This window comes from Caloenas nicobarica, chromosome 17 (genome assembly GCF_036013445.1).
Source record: "Caloenas nicobarica isolate bCalNic1 chromosome 17, bCalNic1.hap1, whole genome shotgun sequence".
Classification (NCBI taxonomy): Eukaryota; Metazoa; Chordata; class Aves; order Columbiformes; family Columbidae; genus Caloenas; species Caloenas nicobarica.
In genome coordinates, this window is record NC_088261.1 from 4,650,972 (window position 1) to 4,663,658 (window position 12,687).

A 12,687-nucleotide genomic window follows, 5' to 3' on the forward strand; every position below is an offset into this window, starting at 1 on the left:
CTCCAAGTCTGAAGCCCCTGACCTGGGCTGGGGTGAGCTCCAGGTTCTGGGCTGTGCCCAGGGTGCTAGCAGAGCTGGATCAGGGTCAGGAGAGGGACCGTTGTCCAGGGAAGCTGCAACTCTTCCCTCCAGGCAGTTTCTGAGCCCTTAGAGCAGGCAGGAGCATCACCTCCCTCCCAGCCAAGCACTCCACAGGACGCAGGGATAAAAGGGGTGCTTCCAGGCAGCCCCCACTGCCAACCCCAGCTGACAGCAGCCAAGCTCTGCCTGCACACAGGTTTTGTGATAGATCTTCACCCCAAGGTCCCCAGAGCAGCAGCAGTTGGAACAGACGCCCCTTTCCATCCACCACCCTCCCCAGGACTCTGCCATCCCCTGCAAAAGGCTCAAAGGAACTCAATGTCTCCACTGCCCAAGAGCTCAATTACATCAATCAATATTTGCACACAGCTTTCACCATCGCAGTCAAGTCCAACCACATACTTAGGATGAAATACTCCTGAAGGCTTGGCCATGCTTCACCTACTCACCCAGCGCTCCATATTCTTGTGACTCTCTGCTCTGAAAAGCCGGGTCCATCTAGAAACTTCAGGAAGCACAAGACTGCCAAGGCAGCAACAGCAGCTCATTTGCAAACAGCCCTGATGAGGGCTGTGAACCGTGTGAGGTTACAGGCAACACAACGGGAACAATATCAGGGAAATCAGGCTGTGATTTGCACACTGCCGTGCAGGGAGAAGCGATCATGCCAGAAAAACAAATAAAACACACAAAGCCCCTGTGATATTAGCTTGAGGGCTTCGTCAAGTGAAGCCTGCAGCATAAGCAAACAGTTGATACACTCAGAAAATGGTGCAACACTCTGCTTGTGCCAGGTCTGAACTATGAACGTATTTTTGTTGTGGTTACTACCTGCCTCCTAGGCACCTATCAGCTCCACAAAGCTTTGCAGGACACGGATAATGCTGATCACAAGCACATGCTAATTACACAGGGCAACAAAATGCAGGCGGAAACCCGAGGTGTCAGGTAACTAAACGGAGATATTGAGATTCGGGGAGCATCACCTCTTGTCTACCCACAGCCGAGAGAACATGTCAGCGATCCAGGAGACCCCAGGCACGAGACAGCACTGCCACCCCGTGCAATCCTCTCACAGTGCAGCGAGCTCTGCTCACGCAGTGCCAGCGTGGGAGGGAGGAACCCCCTTTACTGAAACAAAGCCCCAAAACTTTGCGGTGCACTCTCTTTGGCCCGGGCTAGGCTGTCACAAAACACACGAGCCCCTCAGTGGTGTCACAGGGTTTATTATCCTGTCTGTACAGTCCTCAGTGGATGCAGTTTAGATGATTCCGATCTGCAAAGAAGGAAAGCACGTTAAAACAGATGTTACAGTGGTAGAAAGGCAAAGCCTCCACCACAGCCATCACTGCATCTCCCCAGGATTCCTGCCCTCCCAAGAGAGGTTTCTTCCTCCCAGACCTGCCATAGTGCCTTACACAACCGCTTCATGCATTTATTCTGCAGTGACCCTTGTGCTGAGCCGCATTCCCCTAGTTTATACCACCGCTGCCTCTACCACAAGGACTGAACTGTTGGCCACTTCCAGACACAGCCATCTGCCCAGTAAAACCCTCTCCTTTGCCCCAGCCAGCAGCACAGCGGTGCCGCTGGCGTCATTCCCCCCGTTCTAATGAGCTGCCAACAGTGCTGGCCAAGAACGCTGTGAGGACAAATGCTGTTTCAACCCAGAAGCTGCTGCAGGGCAGTTTCTGCATCCTCCCTGTAATACTCCAGAGCTGTTGCAGTCCTGTGGAGCCCCTCCCTGGAGGATTGCAGAACAGGAGCAATTGTCTCTCAGCAACTTTTCCCACCTAACCTCACCACTTCCCAGGCAGAACTGCGCTTTGCTAGAGCATGTGCTCTCGCTTCTGAACCTTCGGATCCTGTCTAACTACAAGGACGCTCCACAGAAGTGCCACCATGCTCGAAGCACTAGTACCTCACCTGTACACCAGGAAAAACAACCAAATGCAGAACATACAAGGCAGCTAATGGGAGCTGCAAAGCTTCAAAGATTTCTCACCTTGTTGGCTACATCTAGCGCATCGTAATCTGGAGCCAGTCGGACGTAAGCCTTCTTCTCCCCATCAGGCCTAGGGAGGAAGAGGAGGCATCAGAACAGAGGCACAACTCCTCCCACCTGCCCCACCTTCCTGCTACAACAGTGTGCATCAGTGGTTCCTTTGGAAACATCACTTTACTCAGTGGTAAAAAAAAACGTTTACATCACTTGCACAAGACTTGCTGGGTGTTAGAAGAGCTCCTTGATGTAGCCAACCCTCTGGTCTACCAACATTTCCCACTTCCACTGAGACGTGCTCAGTCACAATTTGCATTTCTCGAAACTTAATGCTACGGAGCTTAATCCCACACTCCCCGTGAACACCCGCAACTGCTGACGCTCACACGTGTTCACATTTTCTGCTAAAGGCACCCACCAGTGATCTGCTCTCCCTCTTTTCTCACCTAATCAACGTGTTGACCTTGGCGACATCGATATCATACAGCTTCTTAACAGCCTGTTTGATCTGGTGCTTGTTTGCCTTGACATCAACAATGAAAACCAGAGTGTTGTTGTCCTCTATCTTCTTCATTGCAGACTCTGTGGTCAAAGGGAACTTGATAATGGCGTAATGGTCCAGCCTGCAGGAGACAGACCCTGTGGTTAGTAGAAGACTGGCAGAAGCCACCTCTGCACTTCAGGGGTTTTCAAATACCAGAGCTACCGTCTAAGAAGGTCTGGGGTGCATCAGTTGCCAAAAAAAAGCTCTAATCACAAACTCTCAGGCTTTGGTCGCTTTAAATCATCACCTGCACCCCAAACGCCCACCGCTCTGTCACGAAGGTGAAGCTCCGCTCCCAGGGCAGCACACTGGCAAAGTGTCACCCCGGGACCTGCAGAAGAACACAAGTCCCCAACTCGTAAAGCCCTGGGCAGGGCAGAGCCCAACACCCCACACGTACTTGTTTCTCCGTGGGGCGCTTTTCCGGGGGTACTTGGGCTGCCGCCGCAGTCGCAAGGTCTTGGGCCTGCGGAAAGTGGGCGAGGTGCGGATCTTCTTCTTCTTGTGACTGTGGACCCCCTTCAGGACGGCCTTCTTGGCCTTCAGCGCCTTCGCCTTTGCCTCCGTCTTCGGAGGCACAGCTGTGACAACAGCTCAGTCAGCACAGCCAGGATCTGCACAACGTGCTCCCCCACCGGGCCATGGCCTCCCCATCACACAGCTCAACGAACACGACCCTCCGAGTGGCCCACGCTCCCGCACCCAGCCAAGACCTCCCCAAAACGCCCAAGGGAGTTGAAGTTTCCCCCTTCCCCCCGCAACAAACCAGGCTCCCACCTCGCCAGCGGCCTCAGAAGCTCATTCCCTCCCCAGTCCCCTCACGCCCCACATACCCTGAGGGCCCTTGGGCCTCCCCCCCAAACCGGGCCGTGCCGCCGGTGCCAGGCCTCTCCACGTGTCCGCGGCCCAGCATCCCGCCGCGACCCTCCACCACCCCCCGCCCCGCTCAGCCCGGCCTCTCCGCGAACACCCGCGCACCGGGGGTCGCCTCGGCACGGCCTCCCGCCGCCGCACAGCCCGCAGCGCTCACCCTCCTTCTTGGCCTTGGGCGCCATGCTGGCCAGGCGGGAGCCGAAAGGGGCCGCCCGCCCCGCAGCGCACGGGCTTATAGCGCCAAATCTCGCGAGAGTGCCCTTCCCCACACAAACTCTCGCGGCGCCGCGGGGCACGCCGGGAGTAGTAGTGCTGGCCAGCTGTATCCTGCGCGCATGCGCAGATGTACTCCCGCGCCGCGTGGCTTCATGGGAGTTGTAGTCCTGCGCTGCCGCCCCCCCCACGCTGCCGCCCCGTTGGCGGGGGTGGGATGAGCCCCGGTGGCGGGGTTACCGGGGGCCATCGCACGGGCTGCAGCGCAGTGGCCCAGCCCCGGAGGAACCGGGTTCCCGGCCCCGCCCTCGCGGAGGAGGAGCCACAACTCCGGTTTGTCCGCCGAGCGCCGCCACCGGAGCCGGGAGGTTCGCTGGAACGGGCACCCGCTGCCCGTTCCCCCGCCGAGGGCACCGGGACGGGGCGGGGAGGGCTTGGCCGTGGACAGGGATGCGGCTGGGGGATGCGCTTGGGGATGGTGGGGACTGTGCACGGGGGACATGGGGTGGGGGACCCGGGGACAGGCACGCGCGGGGGTGCGGGGACATGGGCGTGAATGGGGATGGGGGGACAGGAGGGACAGGGCGACCTGGGGATGGATGGGACGTGGAGAGAGCCACACTTGGGGACATGGGGACCGGTGGGACACAGGGATGATCGGGCACTGGGATGCCACACTTGGGATGCAGGGACAGCTGGGACATGGGGACAGTGGCAACTTGGTGTGCAGGGATGTAGGGATGGCTGGGACATGGAGACAGCCACATCTGGGGACAAGGGGACAGCTGGGACGGAGGGACAACCATACCCTGGGATGGCACACTTGGGCTGTGGGACAGCCATGCACAGGGATGGGGGGATGCACTGGGACACAGGGACAGCTGGGGTGAGGGGACAGCCACACTCAGAGATCTTTGGGTGGCTGTGACTCAGGGACAGCCATGCCTGGGGATATGGGGACAGCCAGGACGCGGGGATGTAGAGACGATTGGGATAAGTGGACAGCCATGCTTGGGGGTACAGGGACAGCCATAACCGGGGACACTGTGCATGGGGACAGCTGGGGTACCAGGACATCACCGCTCCCTCTGTCCCCAGGCCTCGCGGTGGCCCTTGGCCTGTCCCCTCTCCCCCCGGCCACCCAGGCATCCGCGCGGGACGATGAACATGCTGGCTCCAGTCCGCAGGGACAGGGTCATCGCCGACCTGCCCCCGGTGAGCAGGGGGGGACAACAGTGACCCAGGGGTGGCCTCGCTGAGCCCCGTGCTCACCCCAGTGTCCCGCTTTGTCCCCCCCGCCAGTGTTTTCGGAAGGAGGCCGCCCTGCACGCCCGCCCCGCCTTCCACCCCGGGGTGGCCAGCGCCTGCCAGGAGCAGCGGACGGGCACCGTGGGGTGAGTTTGGGGTGATTCGGGGGCCCCCCACCCCAGGGCTGGGTGTGGGGGCTGGTGATGAGGGGCCCACGGCCCCGCCAGCCCCGCGTGGGGGGTCCCTGACGCCGCGTGGCTGCCGGCACTGCCCGTGTGCCGAGCCCTGCGTCACGGCGCAGGAATTTATTGTGGAGGGGGGGGAAAGGGGGTCCAAGCTGGGCTGCGGCTGGCGGCGGGGCGGGAGAGCCGGCTGCAGGGCACTGCAGGACACGGGGGGCTGCGGGTGACACCCCTCCACCCCACGAACCCTTCTGTCCCCATGGCCAGCTGGGGGGGGGCAGGCAGGGACCCCCCGCCCTGCTGTGCGAGCACGCGCCCTCCTGCCTGGCAGCTTCAAGATCTCCAAGATCATTGTGGTGGGGGACCTCTCGGTGGGGAAGACCTGCCTGATCAACCGGTAATGGGACCCCCCCGGGGAGGGTCTGCGGGGGGGCAGGGGAAGAGACCCCCCCACAAAGGGCAGCAGCACTTCGGGTTGAGCCTGACTCTGGCTGGACCCTGGTGCTGGGCACCCTCAGGGTGGGGGCACTGAGCCCCCAAGGGTAGGTCGTGGAGGAGGGTGAACTGGGAGGCTGTTGACACCCTTTCCCCCCCCCAGCTTTTGCAAGGACACCTTCGACAAGAACTACAAGGCGACCATTGGGGTGGATTTTGAGATGGAGCGGTTCGAGGTGCTGGGAGTGCCCTTCAGCCTGCAGCTGTGAGTAGGTGCCAGCCCCCTCTCCACGCACCCCACAGCCCCCTCTCACCTCCCGCACCCCTCAGGTGGGACACAGCCGGGCAGGAGCGCTTCAAGTGCATCGCCTCCACCTACTACCGGGGAGCACAAGGTGAGGTCCCCACCTTGTCCCAGCCCCACCAGCTGCCCCCATCCCCATCTCACCCCTCCTTTTACCCCCCCCAGCCATCGTCATCGTCTTCGATGTCAACGACGTGGCGTCCCTGGAGCACACGCGGTAGGTGACACGTGGGCAAGGGGACCAGGTGGGACTGGGGTTGAGCATTGGGGGTGGCAGGGATAGTTGGGGGGTAACAGCTGGGCAGGAGCGTGCGGGGCTGCCGGCAACGCTGCGGCGTGCGAGCGAGAGGGCAGCGCTTGGCCACCGTCCGGTGACAGTGGCCCCCGCAGGCAGTGGCTGGCTGATGCCCTGAAGGAGAATGACCCATCCAACGTCATCCTCTTCTTGGTGGGCTCCAAGAAGGACCTGAGCGTGAGTGTGTCCCCCATCCCACGAGCTCCCTGTGCCCCAACTTGGTGGGGCTGTACCTGTCACCCACCCACCATCCTGTCACCTGGTGGCAGACACCGGCGCAGTACAGCCTGATGGAGAAGGATGCTCTGAAGGTGGCCCAGGAGATGCAGGCGGAGTACTGGGCTGTCTCCTCGCTCACTGGTGGGTCCCCATCCAGGTGGGGGGATGCAGACCCCAGGGTCCGGCCAGGCAAGGGGACACTCAGGGGGTCTTGTCCCATGGGGCAGGAGAGAACGTGCGGGATTTCTTCTTCCGCGTGGCAGCGCTGACCTTTGAGAGCAGCGTGCTGGCTGAGCTGGAGCGCAGCAGCGCCCGCAAGATCGGCGACACCGTGCGTGAGTATCCCCAGCTGACCCTGCACGGGCATCCCCCCCTTATCCCCCACCCACCCTCCCTGTGCCCCTCCAGGGATCAGCAGCAATGAGAACGACCTGTACCTGTCGGCGCCCCGCAAGAAACCCAAGTGCTGCCAGTGAGGCGGCAGCTCCCGGCCGCCCCAGGCGCTCACACCTCTGGACCAAAGACGGGCGGCCCCGGCTGGCCCCTGGGAGCCAGCCCTGCCACCCCCAGCCCCCCGGCTGCCCGGGCACCCACAGCCGGGTGGGCAGGAGCACCCGTGCGGCTCCCTCAGCTATGCAAACCCAGGCACTGCTCACAGGGGCAGATGCTCTCGGGTTCTCATTTATCTTAATAAAACCTTTTTTATGCTTTTTAACAAAGGTGTGGGGCTGGGGGCCAAGGCTGACTGTGGCTCCCCTTGCCCCCAGGTGCAGCCCCCCAGCCTTGTGGGGAGGCAGGGGGACGGAGCCAGGGGAGGATGGCTGCCACCAAGCAGGGGTTACCATCTCATGTACGATGAAAGCTAAATGGGGTGGTAGATGCCCTGGGTATCCCTGCCCCAAAGAACCAGCAGCCCTGTGCAACATGGGGCGACACGTGGGGTGCCAGCCCCCCATCATTCCCAGTCCAGCTGGTGGCGGTTGAAGCGGGGCTGCAGGTGGGGGGGGACGCAGTGGGCACACTTGTAGCGCTCCCGGATCCACCGCCCGCCCTCGCTGTCCTCGATGCAGATGGCGGCGATGCCTGCAAGACAAGGCGAGGATCAGCTCCAGCTACCCCAGGGTACAGGGCAGTGTTCCTGCTGCACCCATGGGTGCACCCCGGGGTACCCTGACACCCCCCTCCTACCTGCCACAACCCCTCCCAGCCGCTCCACCAGCTGGATGGCCGCTCGCATGGTGCCCCCGGTTTCCACCCACTGGTCCACGAGGAGGACGCGTAGACCTGGGAGGGGGCAGAGGCTGTGGCTGAGCGCCCGGTGCCCATGCCGGCCACCCCCCCTCCATGACGGGAGCACCCCGCTGGCTCACCTGGTGAGATGGCATCAGTGCGGACCTCCATCACCTTCTCCCGGCCCGAGTAGTCGCTGTAGGGCTGCTCCAGCGTCTGCACACAGAGGTGCCCAGCTTTGCGGATGGCCAGGAAGCCTTTCCGCAGTGTGGCGGCAGCGGCAGCGCCTGAGGGGGGACATGGCACCGTCAGACCCTGTGAGGATGAAGGATGGGGACCCTGGGCTCACCCGCATCCCTGCTCACCCAGGATGAAGCCCATGGCATCGATGCCGGCCACCATGTCGATGGGGTCTCCCTGGAAGGGCTGCAGCAGGTCGGCCACACAGTCCTGCAAGCCCTGGGGGGAGAGCAGAGGTGCTGGGTGCCCACAGCCCATCACGGGCACCCACAGCCTGTGTGCTGGTGGCCGTGGGCGCAGCCGGGTGCCCCAACAACCCTGCGGAGCTGCAGCCCACCCCAGCCCCTCCACAGGTGCCCTCTGCCCCAGGTGTTGGGTACTTGCGTGTGGCAGTAGAGCCGGGAGGGGTCCAGCCAGGCGTAGTTTGGACCCTTGACATTGGGAGCCATCAGCGCCAGGTACCAGCCCTTCTCTCGGGTGGCGGGGACGTGGCACAGGTCCATGCGCGGGGACCTCAGGCACTGCAAGCACTGAGTGTGCGTTGGGGGTGAGACCCCCCTACCCACAGCCCCCTCAGGAGTCCCTGCGGCTCGGTGCCCCCCACCCTTTCCATCCGCACCCACACGTGGGCACCCCGGGGTCCCAGTGTGCCTGGGTCGGCTGCGTACCTGGGTGCTGGTGGCAGGGCTGAGCCGAGCAGGACCGTCACAGGGAGCGTCACAGACAGCGACAGCTGAGTGGGGGCAGCCCCTGCGGCACTGGGCACCCGCCAGCACCCTCGGCCAGCTGGGCCCTGGGCGGGTGCCAGGCAAGAGCACTGCCCGCAGGCTGGCAATGTCCCCCCACCGGGCTCTGCTGTCCCAGCCAGGCCGTTGGGTGGTGGGAGCACCAGGGCAGGGGCGTTCGCACCCTGTGTGAGTGTCCCCAGCACCCAGCACTGGCACCAGGATCAGCACGGGCAGCATGATGCCCTTGGCACCCCGTGGGTGCGAGGGTCAGCAAGACGGGGTGATGCTCAGGGTGCAGCCCCATGGCCTTTGTGGTTTTGGGCAGCACAAGGACTTTGAGAGGCTGCGCACGTCCTCGCTGGGGAGTCCAGGCACCATCCTGCCGCGCCGAGCAATGGCTCCCTTGGCCACCCACTGTGCCAGCTCTGTGTCCGGATTGTCAATGGGCTCTGCGGTGGGGGAACCAGCCAAAGGGGGCGAGTCCTGGTGGCCGCGCTGGGACCCGCTGGGCGCCTGTGGCTGCCAGCCCTGCTGGGCATGGAGCACCGGGGCTGTCACTGGGAAAGGAACTGTGGGGCATCCATGGGATGGGGACGTGGGGTAACAGGGACCATCTCTGGGATGGGGATGCGGGGCTGCAGAGCATCCATAGGACAGGGACATGGACTTGAATGGAGCATCTGTGGGACAGGGATGGGGGAGCACAGGAGCACCTGTGGATCAGGACACGGGGCCACAGGAACATCCTTCTCCCGTCGGGGGCCGCTCCGGGGCCGGGGGTCGTGCGGGGGCCGGTGCGTCACGGGGCGGGCGCGTTGGGGCCGGCGCGTTACCGGCCCCGGCACATCACCCCACCCGCTGCCACAGCAACGGGGCCCGGCCCCACCGGGAGGGGTAACCCCTTCTCCGCGGGCGGCGGGACCCGGAATGCGCCGCGGCTCCGGGCAGCGGCTCCAGCAGCCCGGCTCTCCGGGACGCGCCGCACGGAGCCGGGCCGGGCCGGGCCGCCCCGCGGGGGCGGGCTGCGGGGCTCTATAAGGCGGCTCCACGGCGGCGGGCGGGTCGGTGCCATGTGCGACCCGGGGATGCTCTGTCGCCTCCTCCTCCTCCTCCTGCTGGCAGCCACCTCCGGAGCGGCCCCCGGCACCGGAGCGGCCCCGCCGGGACGGCCCCGCGCCCGCCGCGGGCTCACCTACCCCGGGACGCTGTGGTGCGGAGCGGGCAGCAACGCGGATACCTACGAGCAGCTGGGTAAGGGCGGCGGGGCCGCTGCTACCTGTCCCCATCCCACCCCATCCCACCCCATCCCCAGTCCGGTGCTGCTCCACTCCAGCCCAGCCCAAGTCCCCATCCCAGTGCTGGGTCAATCCTCATCCATCACAGTCCAGTCCCCATCTGTGTGCTAGTTAGTCCCTATCTGTCCCAGCTCAGACCTCATCCCAGTGCTGCTCCAGTTCCAGTCCACCAGTTCATCTCTGTCTAGTCCCCATCACAGGGCTGGTCCATCCTGGTCCCCACACTGGTCTCACCATTGTCCCCAGCCTGGTCCCTTGTCCATCCTGCTCCCATTCTAGTCCCTATCCCAGTGCTCATCCAGTCCTGGTCCACACAAGTCCAGTCCCCATCCCAGCACTGGTCCAACCTGGTCCACTCCCAGTCCCTTCCTGATCCCAGCCTAGTCTCTCTCTTGATCCTGACTCAGTCCTGGTCCCCACTCTGATCTCAGCTGACTCCCAGTCTCATCCCCACTGTGGTGCTGGTGCAGCCTTGTCCCCATCCAAGTGACAGTCCAGTCCCAGCACCTACCCATCCCAGCCTGATCCCAGTCCTCTCTCAGTACCACCTAATTCTGATCCCAGTCCTAGCCCAGCTCAACCCCAGTCCAGCCCTAATCCCAACCCCACCTAGCCCCAGCCCTACCTGCACCCCATGCTTTCCCTGCAGGGGAACACCGGGACACGGACCGGTGCTGCCGGGACCATGACCACTGCCAGCACGTCATCCACCCCTTCACCGCCCGCTACGGGTACCGCAACCTGCGCTGGCACACCATCAGCCACTGCGACTGTGACCGCCAGTGAGCAGCCCTGCGCCGAACTGTGCCCCACAGTGTCCCCCCATCCCCGGGGGGTGGTCCCAGCCCCTCCTGGCTCCCCTCACCCCGCTGTGCCCCACGGCAGGTTGAAGGAGTGCCTGCGGCAGGTGAATGACACGGCGTCACGGGTGGTGGGCCAGGCCTTCTTCAATGTCATCCAGGTGCCCTGCTTCGAGTTCACCTACAAGGAGGAGTGCGTTGAACCCTACCTCTACGTCTGGTGAGTGCCCCCACCGTGGGGATTGGCCCCCTAAAGCCCTGCAGGGGCTCAGCTCACCCCGTGCTCTCCGCAGGTGCAAGGCGTACAACACAGTGGCCGTCGCGGTGCCCAGGGAACCGGTGCTGTATGAATTCGGCGGGGAGCTGATTGACCGGGCGGCGAGGCCTGAGGGGGTCCCTCTGAGCCCCCCGTGGAGCAGCACGGGCGGAGGAGCCATTCCAGCTCCCACCCGCCCGCTGATCCCCCGCAAGGCAGCCAAGAAAGAGAGGAAGGGGAAGAAGAAAGACAAGAAAAAGAAGGGGAAAGGTCTGAAAAAGAAAGGTCTTTCTGAAAACGAGGAGCTGAGCCGTCCTGCAGCCGCTGCCCCCACTGGGCAGGACCCACGGGTCCCGCTGCCAGATTTGAAGGAAGCAGCCAACGCCATCCTGAACGATGCTCCAGCATGGGGGGAATTGGGCAGAGAACCAGCCCCAGCCCCCCCATCCCCAGTCCCCACCACCAGCAGGAAGAGGAGGAGGAAGGAGAGATACAGAAAGACGAGGCTGAAAAGTAAAGCTGAAGCAGAGCCTGTGCAAGAGCCAGGGCTGAGGACCTGACTCCCCCCTTGCCTCACGCAGGTCTGGGCTGTGTAATAAAGCTGGTGGCACAAGCAGATGGTGCGATGCTGGGTTTGTGTCTGTGAGGAGGAAGGGTCACCCTGGGGGGGACCCAGGGGAATCCCGAGGCTGATCCCAATTACAGGGCTGCGGGAGGGAAGCACCTGCGAGCCAGCACTTGGCTGGCCTCAGCGCACAGCTCCACAGGGCGCCAGAGCCAACCTGTGCCAGGGGGAAAAACCTCAGTGCAAAAAAGAGAAGGGCAGTGAATAGGTTTGAGCTGTCCCTCGTTGCTCCCACCCGCTCATGTCACCTTCCTGGGCACCACAGATGGCGAGTTGCTGCTCTGGCTGGGGACACAGCTCCTGTCCCCACGCTGGCACAGGGCAGAGCCCTGATTTTCGCCACCCTGCCACAGAGGGTTGAGTTCCAGCTCCCCAGGGGTGTATTCCTCTGGAGGACCAGTTAATGAATTGCATCACCCCAGCTCTCTCCTTTGCTTAACCTTTTCCCAGGCTGGGAGAAGCACCATGCGCCCCCAGCAGCTCCTTCTCCAGCCCCCAGCAATTGCAGCGAGCAGCAGGGGCTTTGTCCCTGCCTGAAGGCTCCTCAAATGCCTTTGGAGAGGGACAATAGAAGCTTTTCCAGCCCCGGAACAAAGGCAGATGCTCCCTGTGTCCCTGCATGGCGGTCGGTGATCACAACCTGACTCGCTGATAACTGAGCTCCTGTGCTGAAGGGTTTGGGGCAGCAGCCAGAACTGGGGCATTGCCACCAACTCCTGCAAAAGGCTTCCGAGCAAGGAGCGTGGCTCAGCCCAGTGTCCCCTCTCCTACCCACTGAGGCCGGTAGCAAGATCTTCCCACCACAGCACCAAATTCCAAAATTGGGAAAAAGCTGGAGCAACTGGAGCCAAGCGCTGTCTCCTGTTCTGCCAACACCAGCCTGGAGAGACCAGCGGCACCGAGACGTGGAGAGCAGAGCTGCCACATGGAAACCCCACTGTTCGTGGAGGTGCAACCCCAAATCCCTGAAATAAACGGATCACAAGAGCCCAGGGGGGAAATACCAAGGTTGTAGCGATGCGTTGCACCCTCTTGAGCGCTGCTAATGGGTGCAAAGTCCTTGTGGCAACCACAGTGTCACCGCTGGAAGCACAGACATGCGGCATGCGGGCAGCTT

At 63.0% G+C, this 12,687-nt stretch overlaps 3 protein-coding genes and 2 non-coding genes across 5 annotated transcripts; 1 reads left to right on the plus strand and 4 right to left on the minus strand.

Moving 5' to 3' along the window:
• Positions 1-1,291: 1,291 nt before the first annotated feature.
• Positions 1,292-3,759, minus strand: RPL23A (ribosomal protein L23a). The gene is made up of 5 exons (XM_065647123.1): positions 3,658-3,759; positions 3,028-3,208; positions 2,530-2,706; positions 2,087-2,156; positions 1,292-1,357 (listed from the first exon to the last, which is right to left on the minus strand). The coding sequence occupies exons 1-5, from the start codon at positions 3,680-3,682 to the stop codon at positions 1,343-1,345; spliced, it is 468 nt and encodes a 155-aa protein (XP_065503195.1). The 5' UTR covers positions 3,683-3,759; the 3' UTR covers positions 1,292-1,342.
• Positions 2,230-2,299, minus strand: LOC135995897 (small nucleolar RNA SNORD42). Its single transcript, XR_010607207.1, has one exon. It is a non-coding gene; the product is annotated as a small nucleolar RNA SNORD42 (small nucleolar RNA).
• Positions 2,807-2,881, minus strand: LOC135995898 (small nucleolar RNA Z17). The gene has a single exon (XR_010607208.1). It is a non-coding gene; the product is annotated as a small nucleolar RNA Z17 (small nucleolar RNA).
• A 737-nt stretch (positions 3,760-4,496) lies between the features above and the next one.
• On the plus strand, positions 4,497-6,958 carry RAB34 (RAB34, member RAS oncogene family). Its single transcript, XM_065647121.1, has 10 exons — positions 4,497-4,928; positions 5,016-5,107; positions 5,475-5,540; positions 5,742-5,843; positions 5,909-5,973; positions 6,048-6,099; positions 6,273-6,354; positions 6,447-6,537; positions 6,624-6,731; positions 6,805-6,958. The coding sequence occupies exons 1-10, from the start codon at positions 4,764-4,766 to the stop codon at positions 6,870-6,872; spliced, it is 891 nt and encodes a 296-aa protein (XP_065503193.1). The 5' UTR covers positions 4,497-4,763; the 3' UTR covers positions 6,873-6,958.
• Positions 6,959-7,071: 113 nt separating this feature from the next.
• Positions 7,072-8,565, minus strand: LOC135995653 (adenine phosphoribosyltransferase-like). The gene is made up of 6 exons (XM_065647122.1): positions 8,535-8,565; positions 8,247-8,396; positions 7,992-8,085; positions 7,767-7,913; positions 7,585-7,680; positions 7,072-7,479 (listed from the first exon to the last, which is right to left on the minus strand). The coding sequence occupies exons 2-6, from the start codon at positions 8,367-8,369 to the stop codon at positions 7,352-7,354; spliced, it is 588 nt and encodes a 195-aa protein (XP_065503194.1). The 5' UTR covers positions 8,370-8,396; positions 8,535-8,565; the 3' UTR covers positions 7,072-7,351.
• Between the last annotated feature and the right edge of the window lie 4,122 nt (positions 8,566-12,687).